This window comes from Camarhynchus parvulus, chromosome 1A, assembly GCF_901933205.1.
Source record: "Camarhynchus parvulus chromosome 1A, STF_HiC, whole genome shotgun sequence".
Classification (NCBI taxonomy): Eukaryota; Metazoa; Chordata; class Aves; order Passeriformes; family Thraupidae; genus Camarhynchus; species Camarhynchus parvulus.
This window is the reverse complement of record NC_044586.1, coordinates 13,484,939-13,512,651: the sequence shown is the minus strand read 5'-3', so window position 1 is coordinate 13,512,651 and position 27,713 is coordinate 13,484,939. Positions and strand designations below refer to the sequence as shown.

The 27,713-nt window shown below is 38.0% G+C and overlaps 1 protein-coding gene across 1 annotated transcript in view; it reads right to left on the bottom strand.

Moving 5' to 3' along the window:
- Positions 1-27,713, bottom strand: part of BRAF (B-Raf proto-oncogene, serine/threonine kinase) — a 79,937-nt gene that overhangs the window by 22,048 nt on the left and 30,176 nt on the right. Inside the window, exons 4-9 of the mRNA XM_030959337.1 lie at positions 16,542-16,645; positions 15,731-15,833; positions 14,248-14,396; positions 13,087-13,206; positions 4,789-4,948; positions 3,225-3,261 (exon numbers count right to left, since the gene is read on the bottom strand). Of these exons, the coding sequence (XP_030815197.1) occupies positions 3,225-3,261; positions 4,789-4,948; positions 13,087-13,206; positions 14,248-14,396; positions 15,731-15,833; positions 16,542-16,645 (673 nt within the window). The remainder of the gene's footprint in view (positions 1-3,224; positions 3,262-4,788; positions 4,949-13,086; positions 13,207-14,247; positions 14,397-15,730; positions 15,834-16,541; positions 16,646-27,713) is intronic.

Here is a 27,713-nt window from a genome sequence, read left to right as displayed (position 1 = left end):
TCCTCATATTCTCTAAGAAGCTCCCTCTTAAGCAAAAAGTGTCTCCTAATGGCAACTAGGACTTTGTGACTTTTTAAACTGCTGCTTAAGTTCAGTCACTCAGTGCATGCTAATTCATCAGACTATATGTATCCATCACTGGACTCACTAAGCTAAAATCTATGCACTTGGAAGTGGATGCACAAAATTATATACCAACAGATACAAAATGGGACATACCATCTGTAAACTGTCCCACATACTAAAGCAACAATAATGATGTATATTGTGCATCCTAACTACATTTATAAGCAGCTGGAAGCCAGTGACTTGAAGGATGGACTTGTGTTCATGTTTTGGCCACTAGGCTGTCATTTATTTATTATATGATTCATCTGAAATCAAACATACATGGAATCAAATGTATGATGTTCCCAGAACATGAGCAATTTCCAAAAGTTGACTGGGCTACAGATTTCCTCTGCAACAACAAAGATCTGGGATGCCTTTTCTTTGAGGTAACTAAAATCGCCTATTTAAATTTTAACACCGCAATATGGGAACACTAGCACAAAGTTCACCCTTCACCAAAAATGCTTCCAGCACATGGCAAAACACTGTAGTTAATCTGTTCATAATAATACCAGATGGTCTGTTTTCAAGTTATAAGAGTAGAATAGTTCAGATAATGCTGGATTTAAGTCAATAGTTTGGATTCTGAAGCAGTACGTAACATATTTAATATTCTGCAGCCAGTTTGCTTGTTGGGAACACCGACTTCTTACAAAGACTTCTGGAAGATCTTTTACTCAGAAGTTCAAAAGGTGAACTGCTCTTGATATATTCTGAAACAAGAGTCTTTGAAACAGCCAAGATGGTAGCATTTGAAAACTACACTACATGCGCTGAACTAACCATTTCTACACGTATTATGTGGAGACACAAGTATGAACATTTCATGCTATTACTCAATAATTGGTTTCTCCAGCATATGAAATCCCACAGAGTTTTTTGGGATTTTGTGCAATACAACAGATCCATTGACAGCTCAAGGCCTGAATTACCCCCATAGCCAATGACAAGAAAATCTAAGTGTCATATTTTACATAGTATTGGACAGAAATACTGTTTCAGTCAAATTTAACTAACTAAATAAAAACTACCAAAACCACCTAGAGCCCCAATATGGTGTCACTAGCACACTGTCAAAATGAAGTATTTATTGAAAGCTGACATGACACATTACTTGAAAAGCTTGAGACCTAACAAGATATCAATGGAAATGTTTGTAATTCACATTTGATTACCTACATCACTTTTCAAAACAGAGAATATTAAATATAGAAGACTGTTAGAGCACTGAACTGACTTAAACTGAATAGTCAAGGAAATTCTAAGTTAAGGACATAATTTTATATTTAAAATCACTGCAATGCAATCCAATGCCCTTTGTTTAGAAAGATTAAGTTAAGGTCCACAGAAAAACCTCAACTATGAAATTCCTTGCTTTTGAAGATTTAAGTCAGACTTCATTTATAATCATTTTCAAGCGTGTAAAGGTGAAAGTGAGTATGTGTGAAAAGCACATTCAAAGCATTCCAGCCAGGCCAAGCAAAAAACAGAGGTGCTTTGATAAACTCACACACTTACATACACACGGTGTGAGGGTGAGGCACAAACAGCATCTGTGGTTTTACTTATTTTGTTTGGGTGAAAACAAGAAAGAAGAGCCCAACTACCTCTGAACACTGGGCCAGGCTCAAAATCAAACACTATTTCACTGGGGACAGAATGAAGGAGGGGACTGGGAGTCCGGGATTGGTATTTCCGAAGACAGCGCATCAGCTGGTTCAAAGGGGCTGTTAGAGAGAAAGAGACGGGCAGGCAGAGACAGAAAGACAGACACATAGAAGAAATGAAAGAAGTCATGGGAAATAACTAGGATGCTTTGACTCCTAATCATAGATTTCTTCTGTACTTTGAAGGAAAAAAAGTCAGTTCCCAAGAACATTTCAGGACTGGAAACAGCCAGTTGTTTTCAGATGCCAAGCAGACGGTTTATGATCAAAAGTTAAAACCAACATGATCGCACAACATTTAAATGTTGGACAAAATGGCCAAAACTCTGGAGAGCCACACCTATCAACACATACAAAAAATAGCTTAAACTGGCAATTTGCAATTAGTAGCTTGCAGGGTTAAAGGAAATTTCTTTCTTTAGAGCACCTATTGCTGGCATTATCAAAGACAGCTCCATCAAACAACATATCCTACCAAATACCAGATTTGCACGGGAGAAACAAAGTGAGTAAAAGTCCAGAGTACAAAACCTTTGAGATCAGGAAAGGGTGCACTATGGTAATTCAGACCCATACTTATGGCTGAAGCAAGTTATAATCAGTAGGAGACAATTGTGTTACTGATTTGGAGTTGGAAAAACTGTCATATGCCTGCCCTACTTAGTATTGCTGTATCTGCAATATTTCTGCTTTATTCTTATATTCATAGGAATACATACAGCACATAAGAAGCCCTCTTCAGGACCTTCACAACCAGTGGGAGGAGTCACTTAAGAGGCCCGTGCGCAACACATGAAGAAAAATAAACCCCCTGGCACTAGTTGTGACTTAACTTTTAATTAGGGTAGTGAGTTACTGAAGGAAACATAAAAAGACCTGGCTTTAGTGTAAGATCCTAATAATCTGCTTCCAAGAGTAGCACAGGCATGCAGTACAGCAAAGCAGCAACTTCAGCAGGGGTAGAGGGGGAGAAGAACCGGAGTATTTCAAGCTGCTTTAGGATGCAGCAGTTCCTATGGAAGGCTCATCTACCACGATGGTTTTCATTGAAAACCCCTGTTGTTTCCATGTGTGAAAAGGTAACAACAGGCATAAAAATCTTTGGGAAGTTGTAGCGTATCTGTGTGCAGCCATGTGAGTGAATAAGTGTGTGTGTGGGTGGGTGAGAGAAAGAGTAAAAAAATAATTTTAAAACTAAAAAAAACTAGATACTACTTCAAAACTTTTTCTCCTTCTGTCTCCCCCACTCCCAGAATGACCAGCAAATGACTCAAATCTTTGTGAAACAAATACTAAGTTCATGGACAAGCAAATGTAAATACACTTTTTTGTTCTAGTCATATTTTGCATTGTGGCTGTGTTTTGTAGAAGGAAGTAGGGTAATTGGAAGGGACAAAACAGTTGTGTAATTAAAAGTAACACAGCAGTTAGTTTAAGGCTACTTACCTCCCTCTCCTCGTAAACTCTGGTCTCTAATCAATTCCTATAAAAAAATTAAAAAGCTGTGTTTAAGTTAGGTATTAACATTTACATTCTGGAATCAATTGAGACTGATAAGTTTGTGAATTCATAATGTCATATGTTGCCCATGAAATAAAAGTGGTTTCCTCTCCTGACTTACTAATAGCAATGACTCAAAGAACTACTACACTTCTCAAAATTAAGTTGCTTTAAAACAGCATCTCTCTGCAGTTAAGTGAAATGTACACCACCCAAAAGAGATGCTGACAAGAAAATATTTATTTAAAAACACGGCTGGTCAGTAGCAGAAATAGTTTGAATTGTCATATCAGAACCTGGGACATCAATTTTCTGTACTGAGGTACATCAGTCAAATGAATCCTGCTTTGTTTTTCTTGTAACAACACACCTGATTTGCATAGCCAGGCACACTGTTCTTCTCAGAAATCACTATCTGCAGAAGGCTTTCTTCACTTGCAATCCTCTGTGAGCTGAAACTATCTTTCGCAACATGTCCAGACTAAAAGCAAACTACGCTAAGGATTCTATAAACAGGAGGAGAAAACTCTAGCAGTTTGCTCCTGTACGTCCATTTTTATAATAAAGCTTTTTTTTTATTACACTGTTATATTTATTCCTTTCTTGTTCCATAATTATATTTGTTCCCTTATGCACCTGTGCTTTGTCAAAAGCACTGGCTATGCCTCAGCTGCACCACTGCCACATTCCACATGCAAATGCCTACATAGCCACACTCTTAAAATTAACATTTCACCTTTCCCTCAGCTCATATACAAAACTGATTTTGTGCCTCAGTGTCCAGGCAGATTTCAAGACTGCTCACCCAACAAATGACTAATTTCTAGAGAGCAGATTTAAGGATAAAATACCAACTGTGTATGTTAGCAAGTTAGCAAAAGGCAATATCATGAAAGGTCCTAGGTGTCCTTATGCTAATACCAACCACTATTATTAGTTACATTTCACCATCCAGAGATTGCGAAATTGTGGAAAAAATCTTAATATAGCTGTTTCTGAACACTCCAAAGGAATGCTCAACAACATAAACTGGTCTCTTGAACTCTTAAGGAACTATCAGAATATGTGAACTCAGCTTAATTATTTAGGTTCCTTCAATGCCAAAATTTTTACATGGAATACAAATACTAAAAAGTCTCTACCTTGCATAACAATGTGTTTAACACTGAATGGTTTGCAAGAGTGGTTACTGGCTACAGCTAAGAGCATAAGCCTTGGGACTAATGGCAGAAAAAAAAGATGGCAGTTGTTTAGGGCAGAATGTTTCTTTGAAAATGAAAAGGATAGAACTGCCAAAAGGCAGTTCTGCTTTGAGAGAATGGATTGTGTTCTTACAGCTCTCAACAGCAAAAAGAATCTATTAAAAAAATGAAAAGTGAATGATCTTTGAGTATTCTGGCAGAACACTGAGGATTATCTTACATTGCGTACACAATGAATTCAACACACTGATATTCACAAGGAACACATCCCATCTACTATTCCTGATCCAAGGGTGAGCAGTACTCACATCAATATTGACTGGCTCGATTGTGTTGATGTGGACGTTGGGAGCTGAGGAGGATCGGTCGCGTTGCCCAAATTGATTCCGATGGTCTTCATCTGCTGGTCGGAGGGGCTGTGGGATTGGAATGGATTTTGAAGGAGAAGGACTAGGGAGAATTGGTGGTCTGAGAAACAAAGTCAAGGAAAAAGAGGATTTAGGTCTACAAATGGCTTCAAACACTGCATAGTGGGTGTGGTAAGTCCTTTTCAACTACAGTAATACATAAAAAAACTGATCTAAAGCCCCAAATAAAAACAATTCATAATGAATGGTCTCTACTCCCCTATGATCAATTGCAACAACTCTCTGTTGCATCAACTACCTGATCACATGGCTGTGAATTGTTCTGAGTTAAAACAAAGAAAGCTCTACCATACAATGCCAAACTAGTAATAATAAATCCTGATCTGAAAAACTCATGCTGCCCAACATGCACTGCAGATAGCAAGATACTCTGCAGCTTCCTCACCTCGGAGTCAATTCAATACACTCATTTTAATGGTAACCAATTGAGAACAAAAAATGCTTAACATCTCATATTAATGTTATAGTCAGAAAATGTCATAAAACAAAATCTATGGATGGGATTATTTTTCAACACAGAAAGAGTGAAAATTACATCTGGTCATTCAACCTAATTGATTAATAATTATGTATTATTGATACTAAAAACAACATGGCAAACGTATCATTGATACTAAAAATAAACATATCACCCTTTAACCTCAACCTTTAAGAAACAACTTTGAATAGCACAATATTTCAAATGTTATTTACAGTGCTACAATGCAATAGGTATTGACTGAAAAGATAAGTCTTCAGAATACACAAACAAGCTCCCTAAAGAAATGCAAACACTGTCAGTCATAAATGTAGATATAGCCTATAATTATGGTATAATGAATTGAATATTCAAAAGACAAAATAACTAAGAACTTGGGGGTTTTGTTTGTAAAAAGGCAGAAAGTCACTTCTTTGGTTATCCATTAATTTTGTTAAAGTGAAGTAAACTGGCAATTATCTCTTATCCTAGTCAAGGTCAGTCACTGTTAAGCCTAATGATTCAATCTAATGGATGTGAGGCAAAAGGATTTGCCACCTTTGTCAAAGAAAACTTTATGGTAAAATATAGATGCTATCTGACAACAAGATTTTTAAGAGCTGGTTTTCTTCTAAGTTCTAAAAGAGGAGTGGAGTCCTCCAGCCATTCAATGATTCACGGATTAATTATCAAGCCCACAAAGACAATGTCCACAGGGAGAAGCTTCAGAAAAAAAATCAACAGCAGCATATAGCAGCAATAGGTCCTGATGCCACCTCCTGTAAGTAATGCTCCTTGGCCTCTTCAAAAACCTTTGAGGAAACTAACATTTTCAACAGGACATCTTGGCATTTTTTCAGAAACAGGCCTGTTTTATAGCCACTATCCTACCTTTCATCGAAAAGCTTATCCAGTTTGGCACTGATCCCAGAAATCAGTGCTATCTGTATCCTAAGTACCTGTCATCTTTTCCTTCCTGGCCAACAATCTCACAATTGAAAATGGCAAAACAAAGTAGTTGTGAATTAATTCAGGTAACAGTTTAGTAAGTCTTCCAATGAAATACCTGAATATGTTTGGGAAGTGGGCAGCAGAGAAGAGGCAGGGGGTTTAACCCTGCTTAACTTGGAAAAAAAAAAGCAGTTACCTACTGTCACATGACAGAATATTGATATTGGGAAGACAGTGGGAAGCAATAAACTACCAATAGTCAAATCTCTGAGAAAGGGCCTTGAAAAACCCAGCATTTCAGTAGTTGTTTATAATTTCAAAACTATTTTTTTAAATGCAGTTGTTGTACATACACATAAGCTGAAGTTTTTATTCATTGCTATGCAAGCATCTTCAGGGAAAATATTGCAGATGAGGAAGTTGTGAACTCCTGAATGTGTTTGTAAGTAAACCATGTGACTAGAACACACATGAGGAGATAGGATACTGCACAGATCCTAATGCAAGACTTGATTGACATTTAAAGGCACTGCACTTTCATCTTAAGGCAAGCGCGTCAAATGCTGCACAAAAAAAGTATCAGCAGAAAAGTCTAAAAAGTGTCTAAACCAGGCCAGTACTGTCATTCCTGGGATAGCTAACTCCTGCTTAAACTTCCTGAGAGTTCTCAGGTAATAAGGAAATTCAGGGAAATATATCACAACATCCATCAGAAGATTGCACCAGGACTGACTGTGACAAACCATTTGAGCTCTGCCACATGACAAAACCAGAAGCAATCAGATATTCTGTGATCATGAGTAAGCCAAGGGAGTGAAGACCAGATTGAGGCAATATTGTTTCAATTACATCCTCCTTTGAGTCATAAATGGTCATCTGCTACCTCTGTATTTCTGGTCACAGGTCATCAAGTCCATCATGTTGCTAACACAGACAGCATGCTATGTCATACCATGTTTGAAAACAACTTCAACAGCTTTTTCTACTCATGAAATTCTTACTGGGGGAAGTCCAGATCTTTAGAAAATAGACTGATAAAGAATTTTCTTTTTTTCTTTTTTTTTTCGAGTCTCTAAGCTATTACTTGGAGGATCTCTGGGCTTTAGACAATAAAGAATCCAGAGAAGGGAACCTCATAAGCAGTTAGCCACATGCTCCATCAGGATTTTATTAATGGGTGTCCTTGAGACACTTTGAAAAATGTAGGTTATTTATGCTAAATGGATTTTTTTCCTTAAAAAGACAACTAGTGAAATAAAAGAGACAAAGAGTTTGCTAGCTAAGACAGCCTACTGAGATCACAAGCTCAGAAAAATATTACCACCAGCTTCTGCCTGTCGCAAAAGGTGGATCTTGGTCTGCATCAAGATCTTGTTCTATCAAAATCATGTCACCACAAAGAACGCAGTGATCTTCTGAGCTACCAAAAGGCTGTTCCTACATTATTCCTACACTGAAATTACTCCAGAGGAGTAGAAGTGACACTGGAGCTAAAAGGGCCAGATATCATCATTTGGAAAAGGGTGACACGGTCTATTCCAGGCCAGTTCCAAAACTAGTTATTAGGCTATGGAAGCATAGTGCTGACAAAACACACAAAAAAAAAGGCCCAAAAGCCCCAAACAAATCAAACACACCAAAAAAACTTAAACAAAAAACCAACCCCCAACCCCCAAAAATTAATAGGCTGAGGCTCAAAGGAACATGCAGTTTGAATATCAGGATCTGGGTTTCTGTTGCTCCTGTGGCCTTTTTGAACAGTTTGCAGCCACCTTGCTAAAGGAGACCTTCTACAAGTAAGCAGATAAATCACTTTCTCCCAGCCTCCAAGATGTGGGCATTTTTTTAACAAATGATTCTCAGCTTCTGAGGCAACAAGCTGATGTTGTCAAATCTCAATCTAATATGTTATAACTTTTCCAGGCAGTGGAAGAGCATGACAGAACATGCTTTTACCTTGGACCACATGTTTAGGATTAGCACATTGTTCCCTCCCTTTTTATCAGGCAAAACAGAAAGACGTTTTATCAGGAAACAAAAATAACTTATACCCTTTACCAAGCACAGTAAGTGCCCAGATTTGCTATTCCACAAAACTGAGACCACAAGAAAGAGTAAGGTAACTCAGAAAAGTGTCTGCACATGTCATGCTATATATAAACAAACTCTTTTATAAAATCATATACGGTATGTCTGTTGGATTTTAGAACTTGCAATGATATAAATAAGTTCACTTTACAAATGCAAAAGAAAATTTTAATACAGATTTCCCTTAATGTCCTTTACTCACCAATGTGATGTTTCGTAAGTGTTTAAGAGCTGGTCTAGGCAGGAAAGATTTTTCTTGAAATTTTTCTATGATAGGTGTATTTGGGCTTCAAGTTTTTGTGGACTGTATTTTTATTTTGCTGTACTTGAGCAAATGCTTGAACTGAAAATTCACATTCACCTAGCTTCAATTATAAGGTGTGCACCCGTTCCTTTTTAAAATGACAGCATTTCTCCTGGACTGAGATTTTCTTTCTCCTCCTCACACCCTGAACAAGTCCATCTCAGTTTAGCCACTGGGCTCAGTGCTGCACCCATTGTTTACCTGTGAGGCTGCACACACACATCCAAACCAAACCTACTGCAAGCTAGAATGTGTATCAAGGCTTGTTTTGGATTGTTTTTGTTTACACGAGGGTGTTAATACCAGACTGGATTTGGTTGTTGTTACTGCTCTTAATGAAGAACATAGTGCACTTCCAGTTCCAAGCAGTTTCTTAGGACTGCTAAGGATCTGGGACACAGTGGTATTTCAGCTACAGTAGCAAGCAGGTAAATTTAAATTGTGGAGGCCAAACACGTTCTGATTTTATTACTGTGGTACTCCATAGACATTGCCAGAAAACCTAACTTTTTTCTTTCCCCATCCCTGCAGCCTGGAAATACTCAAGAATCCCAAATCAAATACCAATTTGGAGAAAAGGACAGCAGTACCAGTTTGTAACTACAAGCTAAATATCTTTCTTGTAGCACCCTCTGAAGTCAGTCTAGAAGCATCATGGGACAGGTCTGTAAGTTATTACCGCACACAAATTAGTGCAGTTTTTTATACCATGACAACTTGTTTTCATCCATGTTGGCTTGTAGGTGAAAAACAACTGCCAGGAGTATCACAATGGTGTGCACTCATTTATAATGGCCTTTGGGCCCAGATCAAAGCTGATGAACCTAAAACACCCCACAGTTTCATACATCAGGGGTTATCAAGAGAACCACATTGTCACTGTTAGTCCTCCAAACCAGGTCCAGTTCACTAGCAGGGTTTTGCAAATAAAGTTTTGGAGAGCAAGAGGTTTCCCTCACCTGTTGTATGGACTGAAAGTTTTCTGATTCTGATGTAAAGATTCTGATACCAAACCTTTTCCACAAAGCAAGAATGCATATCAACTCAACTTGTATATTGTAGGAATGCTGGGAACATTTTCATGGAGTAACCTGGAAAAGGCCAGAACTTTTAGGGGAAAAGTTCACTGTTTTATGAATTAAAACACGAAGCTTTTGCTGACTTATACACCACAGGATCTAAATGGCATTATAGCATAAAATGTAATATTTTAAGACTGTATCTTCGCTTCCTTGGCTTTTCAGAAGCTTTTCTAGACATTCAAGTATCTTCAGCTGAAGCAGAAGGATCAGTGAACAGTTGGAAGGCAGAAAGGAAAGCAGAGGTGTTTAATCACAAGCTGGAGCCTGCTCAAAGGCAAGGACTGGCAAGCTTCCAAGAACAGTGCACCAGACATTCCCCTTTTCTTCCTCCAACTTCGAAGATGAAGCATATTGGGAAATGCTGTTTTTCAAAGAGCCAAGATGTTGCCAACTTGCTTATTTCTCTTTTTCATGTATCTGAGACTGAGGAAACTGGGTTCACAGAAATTCTGTGCTCGTATTTTACGAGCAAAGATGGAGAAGAAACCTCATGACAGTGCAATGAACGAAACAAATACAATGTCTGATATATAGTTTCCTTACTTAAATTTTATTACAAATGGCTCTTAGCAGGGAAACCTACACTTTTCTTTCCATTTAACTGCAGATTGTAACCAAAATGGTTGCTCTGGCACAACAGGATAGTGCAAATGGAAAGAACTAAAATGGGACACAAAACCTAATGTTGAGGCTGGACACAATTTCATAAGGGGTTCAGAAATGTGAAATGGGACCATATGTGCTCCCACACCTTGGGGTGGAAAACCTGGAGGGGCTGCCTATGGCTCAGAGTTGGAAGAATGAAAGGCTACAGGTCTGGATTGCTTTAGGATGTTGCACACGAGCAAAGTGAAACAGTTCTCTAACACATTTAGCAACTTTTGCATCATGTCCAAGGGTCTTCCTTTATGTCTCTTTCTCTTCCAAACTTTTCCATTTGCTCCCATTGCACACTTTCACTCTTGAACTTGTCTTGCAACACAAACTTCCTTCTTTTGGGCACTTTGCCTGCTGCTGGGATCCCTTCACAAGATTAGAGATGTAGAAGGATGTTTGCCTTCTCTTTCTTCAGGTTTACCAAACAATTATAACATCTCTTCCTCTGTGAACTGTTCCATGCAAGATACTAGAGAACAGAGAAATCAAAAGAACAATTATTAATCTAGGAAGTGTTAATAAAGTGCTAGGTTCCTTATATTTTCCATCCCATTGTTCAGCTCTCAAATTTCAATCCCATATTCTCCTCCCAGACAAGATAAACTCAAATGTCAGCCTTTTTTTTTAATTCCAGCTGAGCTGCTGTCCCATATTCTAACAGTCCTCTTTAATAAAACCACATGTGAGTATATGTTTTTATAGAAAAGTCCAGCTTTTTAAATTCATCTAGATTAATATTTCCACAATTATGTTCTTAAAAAGCAGAAAAGTATGATTAAAGAAAGGCATGAAAGATAACTGGAAAAAGATATGGACAGTGCTATATGCTTATCTAGTAGCTTATGAGCTACTTCTGGAAAGGAAATCCTACATACACAGATGCTAGGGGAACACTGTATGACTAACATGCATATTATGTATGAACACCAGTTGATAATCATAAACCATTTCCAAAATGAACAGAATTTTGCAGGCATGATGTATGCCTTTGTTTTGTTTATCAATAAAGTGGACAATAAAGCAAAAAAGCAGAAAGGATCTGCTTTACATCTTCTGCAAATACACACATTTACAGATGCAACACTTGAGAAAAGCTCCTAAACAGCAACTAGCAAGTGTATTTAAATGTTAACATTTTTATGTATGTGAAGTTAAAGATCTCAAGTCATTAACCAGCTTTGGTCTAATTTTTTTCCTTCTGTTTTCACTTGTCAAAACTAAGACTGCCTGAAGTAGTGCATGTATCAAGATAATCCATATTGCTATAACCTCACAAGCTGGTAAGAATGGACCAATGTAGTGCAAAGGCAATTGAAAAGTAGGACAACTTAGAATATTAAGAGTAGGGCCATATAGTGTCTTTGACATCCACTAGTGTTTAGCACAACTGGTATGAACAAGTTTCTTCATGAATTAATAGTTCTAGCCCAGTTACAATTTTGGCTGTAGCACAACAAATACTTGACAAGTAGCCTTTCCCACAATCTGCTGTACTAATATCCACAGGATCTAAAGGCAACATTCACTACCTTCAAGAAGCGCTTTTGAATTCACTTGTATTTGCACAAAATAGAACAAGTAGGAATATAATCTCTGTACTTACCAAGTGAGGTTCCCTCTGCAGGACTGTCAATCTATTTTCCTGGGTGGCATTTTATTTGGTCTTCTATAAAACAGTCTTGGCTGTCCAGAAAATTTATCTTCCAGTTGAAGGGTCCAGAGGTGCCTGCGTAGCTTCCAGTGTGTTTCTGCTTTAGTTTAGGCACAATTTTCACTAATCCAAGAGAGCCTCTCTGCCAAATTCAGCTCAACTCCATACAGCACACATGTCCTGGGAATGGTTTTCTGAAGGCTTCTGTATTTGGTATTCTTAATAAATATGCACCAGATTTCTTGAGTGTGATACACAGTCCTGAGTTAGTCTTGCCTGGACATTTGTTCAACTACCTAATGGTGGATGGTGTCATTGATCTCTTTGCTACTGGGAACATGATTTAAATATGATCTCTTATCTCTTCATGGAGAATGGGTCCAGAAACTTTGTTGGAAACGGTGAGTTTTAGAGTCTACTTTTACAAAACCTGGAGCTGCAGCAACAGATGCTGTTGGTATACTCCAACATGAACAGGAAGAAGACAGCTGGTCTGGAGGACACTAAAGCAGTGTGTGTGGAAAAGCTACTTAAACAGTAGTATGAATCTGGAACTGGCACCTGTTCACATCAGCCTTACAGTAATGTGGTTTATTCTCAAACTGACCTATGTCACTTCAAAGCATATAAATTATAATTTAATAACCAACTAAAAGAATTTGTGAGGATATAATTTTGGTTTACATTAATTTTAAGTATAAAATCTTTCCAGTTTAGACCAGGTCTAAGCTATTATGTAGAAGAAATCAGTTTAACAGGTAATACCCCAATTCTACAGACAGTTACACATACATTTAACCTAGGCTCATTACTAATTTATAGAATTTGTGTCAATGAAAACATTCACTTCTTTTAAGTTAACTATAGGTGAATATATTTGCATGAGAAGCCAGATTACAACAATGCAGAGCAGCAAAGCAGTACTTTGAGTGTTTCTTAGTACAGTACTGAAAAGTTATGTTATTAAACAGCAGGAATGAGTTCATACCCAACAGAATCTGAGGGGGGCACTGAGGGGTATGATCCAGATGCTGGGGTGGTCTCTCCTAAGGAGGCCTCCTCTGGCGGTATGGGATGATGTTCAAAGAACTTGGAGACAAACAGCAAACTGTGAGGCAAGAACAAAACAAAAACAACCTAACTTGTGCAAAACCCAGAAGTTTCACAACATAATACTCAAAAACTACAAAAAGGGTACCAAACCCCAAAATCTCATTGATTAAATTCTAAATTTAAAAATAAAGATCCCACACATTAAATCTGCAAGATACGTTAAAAGTATTATTTACTTCATAGAGGATCATAAAATCATGCCTTAAATATAAACTTTGCGGAAATTCATTTTTTAATCTTTTAGATGGAATTGTAAACATCTGGTTCTTCAAGAATGCACAACTTGTATCTATCAGTACATAAAAGTACTGAGCACAAACTCCAGAGATGCCAATGGAAACAGTTACAAATACCAAAATAAACTAAAATTAAATTCATTCTTGGTGAGAAAAATAGCATTTTAAATTATTCCTTATACAAAAATCTATTTAAAGGACTTAATAGCCTCTGCTGAAACTAATCAAATAGAACAGACCCAGTTTACACCAGATCCTAAATCTACATCAAAGACTTATTTGAACAAATAGTTCAGTAACTCAATCCAAGAACATTGGACTGTTTGGGTCATTCTCTTTTATGTTTCTTACCTAGGCATTAATCTTGCTAGCAGATTTATTTTCAATTATTGTAAAACCAACTGCAATTTCACTATAATCAACTACTGTCTCTTTAACATTTTTTCAGGTTGAAGAGAATAAAGCCACAGCTAAATTTTAAACACGGCCTTAGCCATCCCACAATAAAGAACCAGTTTTGATTAATAATAACAACTGTGAACAATGAGTAGTCTGTCTGATACAGTCAAGTGCCCAGCAACCCTATTCATGCTTCAAAAAAAGCACTTCACAGACCAGCAAAGACATATGAACTGGTTGTCTGAGCTAGCACAGAAAGAGTATGAATTAAGCAGTCTCACAACAACAGTTGAACTCCTATTTTTTTTTTTCAGGCACCTTCCTGAATTACAGACTTAACACAAGAAACCACTGACAGCTTGTTAAAAGGCTCAACTTGAAAATCAATTGTGATTACTTACTCAAGTTGATCATAATTAACACACATCAGTGGCACTTCTGTACTACAGCGCTGGTGGAATTTGTAGCCACAAGTCTGGCATCGGAACCCCTGGAAAAGCAGCTTCCGACAGAAATCGCAGAATGCTAACGTGAAGAACGTTTTTCGTACCTACATTGGCAAAAATAGGCACAATTACCTGGAGCCCTTCTAAGCCCAAGATAGGCTATTTGCTTTTACCTCCCTCAAGTGTACTTAAAAGTCTCTTCTGAGACGCTGGAGCTACAGTTTTATGTATCAAACAGATTTACACAAAAGATCGTCTCCTTTTGAAACAGTTTTCATGCACTGCAACATTCCTTCAACTGTTTCTTGGAATTAATGTTTCACTTCACTAGCAGTAAGAACAAGGGCAAAAAACCTGAAGCAAAAGTTCACTATTATCATGCTAGACACAAACATTGAGAATTTATTTGGATACAACCTATAAAACCAAAAGCTGCTGAAATACTATTTCATATTCTAACTTTTTCAGAAGCCAAAGAACATTTCTATCTAATACTGACAGGACTGGAAATACACAGGCATATATATATATATATAAAATATACATATATATAAAATATACATATATATAGGGCTTCAATGTATGGTTATAGCTATAGTTGTAATTTGGACTACTGAAACTCAGAAACATTCAGAATCACAAAAGGGTGATTGCGCATACTCCCCAGATTATTATAGGGGGAAAATGATTTAGCTAATTTTCAAATTCAGCAATATCTAGTGTAAAAACACATTCTTAGTTCTATTATTACATGTAATAATCAGAATTTCAGTGGGATATAAAAAATGTAAGCCTACTACTAGAGGTCACCTAACTAGCCATAACCCAAACAGCCTGTTTGAGCTAAATAGGTTGAAACAGCTTGCAGATTGAATTTTGCTATGTTTTAAGCTGAAATAGAAGGTCTTTCTTTCCCAGTGTGACAGACATTATTTCCAGGATTTTGTATGTAGCTGGAAACATTTAGACAGATTCTGTTTAGCAGCTTCCATTTACTTGGTGCCTTATCAGGTCAAAACATATTTGTGTACTGCATCATTGATGATGTCAGCACTGCTCTGGGAATAGTTAGTTCATTAGTTAATTGCTGCTGCAGAGCCAGCAGGGAGGCCCAGAATACATTTTATAGATACAGCAATACAAAAATAGTATATTATTACAGCTCTGCAATGCAGCACTGATATAAACCCCTTACATTTATAGATTTTAGAGGGTGTATTCCAACAAAACGTGAAAGTTTTAAAGGTGATCAAGTACTCTAGCATCACTTATTTGAAATACAATTCTATTGAATTCACTTAAACTACTGAGATTAAAAACTTCTTTTGCAACTCCCACCACATCCCACAGATGCAAAATATTCCAAGTTGGCAATTTGAATTTGAAAATATGAAGTTGATGTAACCCCACTCAGCATCTCACAAGACCCAGTACATACGAAATTGTGTGTCGTGAGTGGCACATTCTCCAAAACTTCCACGTGCAACTCCTCTCCTGTGAGCCAGGAAATGTCTGTGTCCCAGCCAATTGGCTTCTTCTCTCTAAAGTGAAAATAAGCCTCTCATTAGCAACAGCACACAAGCCCTTGCATGTCTCTTGCCAAAGTTGTGAGACCAGCTAAAAAGTTACACTGTGGGGGGTTGCTACCCAGTCTAATTGCAGGAAACTTTAGAACAAGACCTTAGGCTCAGTACATAGCAAACAAAGCACATCTTCCCTGGACAAACTGCAGGAAGGAAATGCACTTTTTCAACCAGCTCCAGTAGTGGCCAATTCCTTGTTTCCCACATGGCAGATGGCTTTTTGATCAAATTAAATGTTTGTGAAGGTAAGGTACCTGTCGTGTAAGAGTTCCACAGAGATAGCTAATTGTGCACATGAATATATAAATTTTTAGGGCTGAAAATTCGTTTTTTTCCTCCCAAGGGAACTCTGTCTTTAGTTAAGAATGCATTATAGCCAAATGAAATAAAACCAAGAAGTAAACCCAGCCTATTTAATACTTGTTTGGTTAGCATGAATTTTATTAAATGAGTGTTTTGCTATAATTTCATATTACTGAATATTATGCCTGAGCCTTTTCCTAGGAGTTAGACATTCTTTTCAACATGTCTGTGACATACAAATTGTTTAGTGCAAAGTATCAGAAAATTCTGAACTTTGTAAACAACCTCTGGATAGAACTGGCCATCCTGGGTAGCGCCAATAATTGATTCTAAGAGCAAAGAGGGATCCCACACAAACCATACCCATCTTGTATTCTGTAAACAGCACAGCATTCTGGAATAAGACCTCTCATCATCAGCGCTTTTTTTAGGCTGTCTCGGACTGTCACTCCACATCTTGCTGGAACCTAGAGGTCAAATACAAAAGAAATTAGTTAGAACAACTTCCAACTTATCCCCCAAAACTGATGCAAACATTTTGACCCTCAAGTGCTAAAACCCACTCTTCAGTATGCTTTACAGAATTGTAGGTCAGAGTTTTCCAAAACCTTTTCTATATCAAGAAAATTTTATTGCTGAATAGTATATGAGGAAAAAGGCTTGGCTAGAGGGGCCAACAAGCCCTATACATCTATTAACATTTGGAACAGAATCTTCACTCAACTCCAAAAGTCAATTTCCAACTTTCTCAACTAGGAGAAATTGGAAACACAGTACACAGATAGCTAGTAAGTACATACAGCATTAATTTTACAGGCTGGCCTGAACATAAGTGGGGAAACATGCCAAGTGAAATTAAGTGAAGGAACTAACTTGGACTGCACTCAAAAAACCACTATGATAAAATGTAAATATTTTATTTTCTATTTCTAAAACAGAAGATAAGCATGCAAACAAGTGAAACAAAACAGTCATCTGAGTCAGGCAGACCATCACCTCTCACTTTAACCTATATTTGTTACTCTACAGATACATCCTGTATGAAAATATATTGCTCTTTTCTGTTTCCTGGCTTGAAAAGTTTAGATAACTAACAGGATGGGAACAATGGAGGAGCATACTAAAACTAGCCAAATCAAGAACTCCATACTATGTAAAGGTATTTCCCTCACTTCTATTCTAATTGTAGGCATATGTTATACAAGTAAGTAGATCATCTCTAGGTAAACCTATGATTTAACAGTGTATAGTGTCAAGCCATAAAAAAGAAGAATACATGATCTGGTAATTAAGTGTAGTTAAGGTATTGAATATTACATACTAAATATTTTCACTACCTAGTTCTAAAAACAGTCAAGTCAGGCACTGTACACACTGGGATATCACCTATAATCACAGACAGTACCTTGAACACAAATCAGAAGAAAAACCTACAAACTTACAAACCCAACAAGTGTGTCTGAGCCCCTGAAACTCAAATCTAGCTTGCAAGTGGCTTAAGCCAGAGCACTCAGTAGCCAAAAGCAGTCTTTTAATCAGCTTCAACTGGCTTTGGATCGGAGCCTAGTTTTTGTTCCCTGTGTTTAAATTTCCATGGGTATTTAGGGGCTCTATGTCCTACTTAAGCATGACAGTGCAAAGTAGCAGCCTGTTTCAAGTAGCTGTGTGAACACCATTTGAGGTTACACTATATACTGCATTTCTAGAACTCAAACATATGTGCTTTCAGAAGACACAAATTAAAGGAATATTTTGCTTCACCATAATTTTCCCATTAACATGAGAGAGCCTCTTTACAGGATATTTATGCATTTCATCTGGTCAATACAAACATTTAAGAAAAGATTATTTCTCTGAATTCCTTGAAAAAAACATCCTATAGCACACTACTTTACAATCTTGATAGTCAGCCTTAGGTGACTTTGGTTTACACACTATATTCTTTTTTAATACATCTTTTTATTGCTCTAAGCAACTCCTTAGAAAGGAACTCCTCTCCTTTCTCCAAGGATGGAGAGTATGACTCATATTCTTTTATACAAATGTTGAGTCTAAATTATGATTGTTGTATTGATACAGCAAAACATCTATTAAAGATTTGTCTTTACCTGCGAAGGTGATTAGAAATTATAAGTGAAGTTGTATTATAAATTCTGTATTATGGTACTTATAAGTTGCACAACATTGATTCTGCTTGTAGAACTCATGTGCCATTCTAATAATAAATTCTGTGCTATGCTAATCATAATATCTTGTTAAGAAAATAACTCTTTAATTGTCCCTATGATTTAGTACCATCATCATTCTGCCAAAGACCCCTAAAAGAACTTGTCTGTCCCTTCAGTGTCCTATTCTATGCCTCCAACATATATATTTACAAATAGTGAGTAAATATTTTTGAGAATCTAACTGAAGTCTCTGAGGATTTTAGGTGTGCTCCAACTTTCCCCCAGACATTAGACGTGATCATTTTGATGGAGGAAGCAAGTGTTCTTTGGCTCAAGGCTATTTTCCCCCTGAGTATAGCTCCTGCTGGATTGAGGTTGAGCCCCCACAGACAATTCAGGTCTACCTTTCCAGCAGTCTCAGTCACTTCACCACTGATATCCACAGTGGCAGAAGAAACTGAAATACTGCAAAGGTGGCAGGCAGATGATGGGGACAAAAAGGGGAATGAAAAGAGCCAGGAAAGAGATTGAGCATGAAGGAGAAATGGGAGGAGAGAGTCAGGACAAACTTCAAGAACTGAACATGAGGGGAAAGCATGTGTATTCTGGGAGAGGGAATTGTGATCAGCAGGTTGGTGGGAATCAAACAAGCAAGAGAGAGGGAGGACAGACTGAAGAGTTGAGGCTGAGGGCAGGAAAAAAATGACATGATGAACCACCTTGCAGGGAGAACTGTTTGCCAGCACCCGGGGAAGTACTGGAAGTACATCCTGAACAGGAAGCTTTCAAGCTGTCATTGGGAGAAAAGGTGGCTTGTTTTGGACAAGGACCATCGGGGGAATGAGGTGCCTAGGAGCAGCAATAGAACCCAGCATAGAGTAGGAGGAGGTTCTAGCTTAGGCAGAAAACTCCAACAGAGTTAAGTATTAAAGAAACCAGGTTAGCAAAATCTTGACCTGTGTGAGGGAGTGGAACAGGATAAGGAGGAAAAGTCAAGCAGTAGGTAGATTACTAACATTAAAGAAGAGATAAGCAGTCTTGCAGTCAGTGGAAAACATTTTCTTCCTCCAGCACTGATCCTCCAAAAATGATGAGAACATCCTCCAGTAACTCATGAAGGAAAGAAATGCATCAGGAACCTCCAAGTTCCAATGCTATTAATTAATTACACGGATGTATTTTTTTTTCCTTTTAATTTTGTCAACAACAGGATTTACGAAGTTACAAGGTTTCTTTTAAGAGATCAATAAAGTTGGAAATACAAACTCTCAAAATTTGGGAAGTATCAGAATGAAGGTTACCTACAGCAACAAAAGTGCAATAGGACTACGAAAAATGTACATTAGACATCCTGCTCACTAATCACTTGCTATTCCTCAGCATTATTATCCCAAGTCCCCTTCATTAAAATCCAAGCCATATTTATGCAACTTGCAATTAGAAACATGTGTAGAACATTTGTTCTCTTCGCTGCCATTTGCATCACGATCCAGTTAAAACCCAAAGAACTGCTTTTATTACTCTCAAAAACCATCATGATCCTGAATCAGCATCACATTTAGAACATTCTCTTACAGAACTCCCGAGCAGAGAAACATAAGGCCAAATTAAAAGAACGTAGTGGTAGAATAAGTCCCTGCAGTATTGATTAATCATTTTCCCAGACTGGTACAGCATGGTCTATCACCATCTGTGCATGTAGCCCTTCAGCCCCCTCCTTCAGTCCCTACTAGCACCTACTGTAAAGCCAAAATCTCACCCTGCAAAGCATTCTCTCTGAAACCTCTTTTTGTCCCCAGCTTCTTTTCACCCCCAAATTATGGCAAAGTTAAAGAAAAAGCTGGTTCCAACAAAGTGATTTGGAGACCAACTTAGTCTTCAGAAAAACAAAACCCAACACCAGCTCTTTTATCCTGACTAACAGACTCCTGCTGACTCCAAAGGAGTTTTGGAACAGCTTCTTTCTCAGCCCCAGGCAGAGGGAGGGTGTGTGGCCCCCCAGGCTGGGAGGGGAGCAGGGGGCAGGAGCCCTGCATGGTGCAGCCCCCGAGTGCCTGCCAGGAGCCAGCAGCTCCAGCACGGCAGGAAGGCACCAAGGAGGGTTTATCAATTCCATCTAGAGCTCTGCCAGGATTCCCACAGAGCACTTTAACTGAATCACATCAGCATTTTTTAACAAAATCAGTTCCCCAGGAGAAAATTTCTCATCTACTCCAAAATACACAGCACTCTTATGCCTGCAACCCAATACACCGAACAAAGCTGGCATTTTATTGAAACATAGAATGTTTAATATTATTTAAAATCCATTTTGTTTGCACTGATCCATTATCTTTTGATCCCTCTGTTTTATAACTAAGAGAATTCAAGGGTTTCACAATGGTTACCACCTAGAAACTCATGTTACTAAGTTAGGGGATGTACTCCTAAATTGTGATTGTTAAGGGCTTTCTTTTCAGGTTACTTATATACATAAGATTTGTAGATCAGAAGAGGCTTAGGTTTTTATACCATTAGTAAGTTGATTCAGCAAGCAACTTTCAAAAGTGAAGAGTATGAAAGTGTGGGCTATATAACGCTAAGGAACAGTACAGAAGCCGCCAACACAGACTGCAAGGTGTGTTCAGTGTGTAGATTAATAATATACCAGAGAAGATAATTTACTTGAGCATCTTAAATTGTGTAAGCAGCAATTCAGGGAAACACCAAAACACATGCTTAAGTTTGCAAATGTTAAACCCCAAGGAAAAAAACTGAAAATTATTCCAGATTGCAGAAATTCTCAAAGCAGTCTTACTACCTAGACAGATTAAACAGAACTGTAGCCCTTAATGTCCTCATTTCTTTTACTCACCTGAACTATTTCTAGGCATAGCAAGTATTTGTAACAACATTATTGATATATATTTAGTACTTCAGCCACAAGTATTTAAGCAATGCATAATAAATCATTTATTTCTGTAAATCAGGTCATTCCTGATTCAGTAAGAAATTCAGGGCTACGTCCCTAAATAACTCTTACATCACTTTTCTAGCATCAGACTAGAAACTGGCTAGTCTCAGTAAGCTAAAAATGCTTCCTTACACCACTGTAGTTTCCAATGTTTTAGAGCAATAAAGACACTGAGAATCACTCCAAAAAGGCAATGCAAAGGTCTTTGAAAGTGGAAAGGCTGGTCAGCCCTGAAGATCCAGTATTATACTTCTCTAAACTAGTTAGCTGGCTTTATTTTTCTCTCAGCCTTCAGCTCACTTTGCCCAAATGTAACACATGTACAGTATGTAAGGTATGTGTAACATAGCTTAAAGCTTCAGAGCACTTCCAAACAATCAAGCAGACTACTGGGCACAACAGTGGAAATATGCCAAGTAGAATGGATTTGAAATATCACTTCAAAGTATTTATTTGCTTACCACAACACATATACCCTGAAAGATCACACTTTATTCCTCCCCATATCTGATACCCAGGTCTAAAAAATTTCAGCCACATGTTCATAGAATTCAACGTGTTGGGAGAAAATTAGGCTAAACTATACATTTGCCAAATAATTAGTTTGGTCTTCTAACATGGAAGGTTTTCTGGTAAAATCCAAACATGAGATCCACATTCAATTTCTCATCTTACTTATGGAGGACAAATATTTCACCAAATCAGTCAGCTACTTCTTACAGCACTAACAGATAAAATTACCCTCGTTTGTGGCAAAAAGGACATAAGATGGCACTGAACATCACATCCTCTAGAAAAGAACACAGCTTTCAGAAACAGCTGTTCTGGATATCAGGACATGAAGCTCTGTCCAGCTTCCAGGAGAAAGCAGCAAGAAAATACATTCTTAATGAAGCATATTAGTGAGACAAATGAGAGGCAGTTTCATTGCATTAAATCTTGTTTCCAAGGGAAATTGATCAGAATTTACCCGTTTTACAAAGCTGTTACCCTTCAATCAAATGCATTCCATTTAACTTGCAAAGACATGGGTTACCAGCAACCCTTGGCACCTCCAATGCAATTACATGTAGAACACAACAGACTGATTTATGTCAGTGCAGAAATATTTTCTCAAGAATACATCACTCAACCACACTGGATGAAACCTATGGTGCCTAATGAATGGCCTCCACATATAATTTTTCAAACTTCTGAGAGACAGTTCCAAACTGTCTTCAGAAGAGCATTGGTCATTTTAAAGGGGAGTAGAGAGCAGATAATTTTCAAATCTTCGTTAGGGTGAGTACCAGTGGCAGAAACTGTGAAGGCTGACAATGACCTATTAGTAAAATAAAGTTTGGAAAATATGGCTTTAGACTTCAGACTTGTGAGAAATGCTCATCTAGAAAATGTCTGTAGCCACTATATGGGCATGAAACCCCAGGACCTTGTGGTTTCTGTTCAAGAGACAAAAAAGTCAGCTGGCTGTTCTCCAACCCAAAACCCATATGCATTAGAAATTTAACGTATGAAACAGTTTAAACAAATCTTTGTAATAGAGTCCACTTTTGTAGAGCCCTGTCTCAGCTGATCACACTCCAAGTGCTTTAAAAGCTGCGTGGAGGCAAGAAACTATAGCAGAAGGGCTAAAATTCACATCCTTCTGTTGCAACTGATCCAAAAACCAAATGGATGCTTCCATCCTCAGGCAGTATACATATTCTCTACAAATATTAAAACTCCCCTTGGCTATTTTGCTTAAAAAACACAAGAAGCATCAATTTAAGTATTACTTACTAGACATGGATATAAATATTACGGTCATTTTCAGATTTGTGACTTGCATTCCATTTCACTGAGCGCCTGCCTAGCACATTATGAGGTAAAGGAAGCATGCTCCAAACAGTACTTTTTTTTCTAGCATTCATTACTTTCTACAGCCAGACTTTCCATCTCATAAGGAATCACTAAACACTCCTTACTTGAGTAAAAACCAACCATCAGAGTTGCACATGGCATTCCAGATGACAAGTCATCAGTTTTCTAATGGCAACTTTTCAATATTGTTTCACTTTGCAATCTAAGACAGTGCATCAATAAAAGTGCAGTAGATTAAATTAATCTCTTTTCAACACATATGCCTTTGAATTTATCCAGCATTTGAGGGTAGTTTGTGTTGAGTTATCCCTGGCAGGCAGCTAAGCACCACCCAGCTGGTTGCTCACTCCCTCCTCAGTGGCAGGGGAGAAGAGAACTGGAAGGACAAAAGAAAGAAACTCTCGAGGAAAGAGAAAAGACAATTTAATAAGTGATGGAATAAATTTTCCTAGTGATTGAGAAGTATCAAGTGAAGCTTACTTGAAAGTAAACTCCATTTACTTCATATACCCAGACTGTTAATAAGATGCATAAAATTCCAAAGTATTCAGATACATTCAGCAACCAACCATTGGCATAGGCTAAAAATAAACTCAATTTCTGCTGCATGTTTGATACAACATGGGAGGTTTTAATTGTATTTTTGATTAGTAAAACCTAATCATGTCAGACCAGGTGTGCAATTAAAAGCAAGAAACTGGTTTATTCAGTTGCTTGAACATCCCTTCTCTGAATTTTCCTTATACTTGACAGGTGAAACTGGTAGGGCAGCTCAAATGCCTACAGAAATCCAGTGCTTACTACTCAGAAAGCTTGAGGCACAAACTCACAGCATAAACAACAGAAAGCAAGATGCAAATCTGAACTCAAAAGAAATGAATCAAGTACCAGATTTAAAAACAGAATATTTGAAGGATCCCAGTTGTGCATGCATGATGAATTAATTTATGCTAAGAATTTACATAGAATAAAAATAGCATATTCTTCTAGTCTTCATGACTGCAGAGATGATCACATGATTGCTTGCCTAATTAAAAGGCAGATGTACTAATAAACCAAGGTGTGACAAGAGTGAGACACTTAAGAACTGGTCCCATGCACAGCATTCTCAGTCCTGTTTAGCCCTTTTAACTCTTAAACATACAAATTGTCACTTTGAAAAACTCACTCTCACATTCACATTTTGAGAACTTCCATGCACTTTCCAACAGATGTTTAACTGTGAGAAGCATATGAAGCATACCAACAGAAAACCAAGTGAAAAAGGTTTACTGGCCCAGGTTTATGCTGAGTTTTTACACAAAGCACCTGTAATTACTCTTAAACTTCAGATTAATGCAAAAAAAAGAACAACCAAAACCCACACAATATCTTATAGTTTAACATAGAAGAAAGGGTAACTTATTTTGTGACCTGAAGTATTACTTTTGGTTTAGAAGCTACCATGGAAATTTTTTGACCCTGTGGTGGCTGACACAATGATTTGATCCTATCAAGAATCTGCAGACAACTGAAATATTTGGATGCCACCAAGCTTTCCCAAAACATGTACAACATCTGGGTTTTTTTTGTTCCCTCTTGCTTCACTGTCCCCACTCAGACCACTACAGACAGATATGGAATTCAAACTGACCAAATCCACTCCTTGCTCATGCTGACAAAGACGGCACTGGAGCTGGGAGAGGATCCTTTATAAATGCAACTGGGGAGAGCAGTGGAGACTACTTACCACCCTCACTCCACCAAGAGGGGCAGAAGACATGAAGGGAACATTTCCTTTGGAAGCTGGTAATGTGCTGAAGGCACCAACAGACCACAGAGATGACGCACAAGACCTATCACCACCTTATGCCTTTCAAATACCCATCACTCATTACACTTGAACACTTGTCCTGCAACTTTCCATGCCCCATAGTATCACTCAGGAGAGCTCATTTGCTTTCAGACTGTTTTTTTCTCACTCTAAGTACTTGTCCAGAAGGGATTTCCTGGGTAATCAAAATCATTCAGAGCTGCTATTCCTCAATTGTATGATCTTGTTCATAAAGTACTTGAGTTAGAAGCCCTCTTACTGCAGTCCCTTCTTTCCTAGAATTCTCTCATTCTTTTCTTTTACTAGGACTTCACTACAACATCAAAAACATCCTAATATTGTTCCTCTGCAGAGTCATAACCAGTTTTAGCTACTTGTTTTTATACCAGGCCTTGTGTTAAATGGCTTTTCTCAGAAGCCCTTATTTCATTTAGAATGAAGTAGCATGTGGCAGATTTAAAGACCAACACAGAACATGATTACTCACACTCCACATTACCACGCCCAAGGAATTCTAACCACAAGACACAAATTTCTAGCATTCGTAGCATACATTTAATGGAGGCTGAACAGAGGGCTTCCAAACAGAAAAGACTTAAACTCATAAAATTCCTGAGTGACAAACAGCTCAAATTTGGAAGACAACCCATGGAAAATATCATACATGCCTGACCTATTCTTGTGCTCTTTCATTGTGACAGAGAGATACTCCAGATATGTCCACAAAATGTTAACTCCATTACATGTTTCAGAAAGCTTTCCTCCAAGAGAGGAAACCAGCTCACCTGATGGGCCATGGGAGAACTGTTTAAAAATTCTTGCTAGTGCCTCAAGGTCTACAGTGAGCAAACAATCTAATTGGAGAAATCTCGAAATAATTTTAACTATTTTGTCAACTTTCACAGAGCAGAAGTTGGAACTCTTCTTGCAATTGGAAATGGAGGTTTTTTCCTTATTCCAAACCTACCAGTTAAAATTGATGCAAAAAAGATACTGTACCCACATCCTCAAAAATAATTCCCCCAACCCTCAAAGAAAAAAATTAGGGGAAAAAATAAAAATCACACAACTCAAAGCAATCCCACAAAATGCTTAAATCTTGCCCTACACGCAAATACCATATTCCTGTATTCTTTATACTCTTCAGAAGCTTTTTGATGCTAATTGCCCAAACTCCTTCAGTTCATTTTAAACTTTTTCAATGTCTTCTTCCTCTTACATAAACCTGAAATTACCCTATTTGCCCCATACCTCTGCATCAGTTGATAATCACCATTCTGCTTGAATTACTGTCCCATCTCAACAACCAGGTATGTGTCTACTTCTGTTCATTTGCATGAGCACTGTCTTATGTCTCTTTTCCTTCTCTGCATGCACATTCAATCATACAATTCGGAAAAAAAATCCTAATCCACTCCACAACTAAGAATGCCCAAGGCTGTGCTCCCTGTTGGCTCCACGCATTCCCTCAGAAATCTCACCAGTAAGTATCATCTACTTCCATTCAAGACTACCTCCCTTCCATGAAAACCAAGTCTTAGCATATAACATAATCTCTCAGACTCCTGGCAACCAGCAGGAGATCAGAGTTTTATACTTTCCTTCCACCTCCAAAAGCTCTCCCTTAATAGCAGATTTGTTACTATGCACACCACAGACATTTTAGATTCCTAACCCAAACAAGCTTGAAACCAGTATTTCCCAAAATCCTGCCACTGCTTGGATAAGCCTCATCAACTTGTTCTACAAAACAATTTTTCATCTCAGGTAGACTTCCACCATCTTCTATTTTTATGACTTCAGCATCCTTCTCTCTGGCCTAGAACAAAATGAACAAACCCACCTGCACAGACTTATCTGAGTGACATTTGTGTGGAATGCTGCTCCAAAGGATGTGTGACTTGCCAGTTGAACAAAGCCAATAAGGAAAGAAGTACACATGTTTCTCTCTCTGCATTATAGGGGATAAAATTATCCCAGCACAGAGAAGAAAAAACAACCTGTTGTTTCTTCTAGGAGGTTGTTCACAGAAAGAAACTTCTCTTCATCCCTTTCCAGGACCAGGACAAGGAAAACAATCTTTTATTTCTGACACTACTTATTCGTTGATTCCCCTCCAGCTAACCAAGCCAACTATTTGGTTTTGCTTTCAAGAAAAAAGTTACTTTTGAACACTGTCCTGCAGCCAGCTGAATCAAAACGCTGACTTCAAATGATCAGCAGCAGTAGGCTCTGACACAGACCCATCAGGCTTTCAGACAAGCACCTTCACACCTTGGGAAAAGGTTTGTCCAACCTCTGCCTCATCCTGACACACACAAAGAAACTTCCCCTCAGCTACGCTACCTCAGCACCACAATCACTTACTCTGAACACCATGGTCTCATTTCTTTGTACTCCACCAGTTTCCTTAAATTATATTTTGAACTGGAGTCAGCTCCAACAGATGTATTTGCTTGATCCTACACAAACAATAACCCATAGAGAACTCTCAACTAACAAGGCAGTTGCTAGTCAAAAATGTAAGATATGCAAGCAACTCCCCCCCATTTCCTGCATTTTTAGCAGTTCTAAACAAATAGCAGAAGGCTGTTGTAGTACTTGGGGCTACTTCAGAGTGATCAAAGAAAAAATAACGAGGTTGGCTCTCCATTACCAACTCCATTCCAGTCACTTTAAGTCAGTTTAAGAAATGTCATGGCATTCTCAGACAAAAATAGACTCCTTAGGATCTGACAACA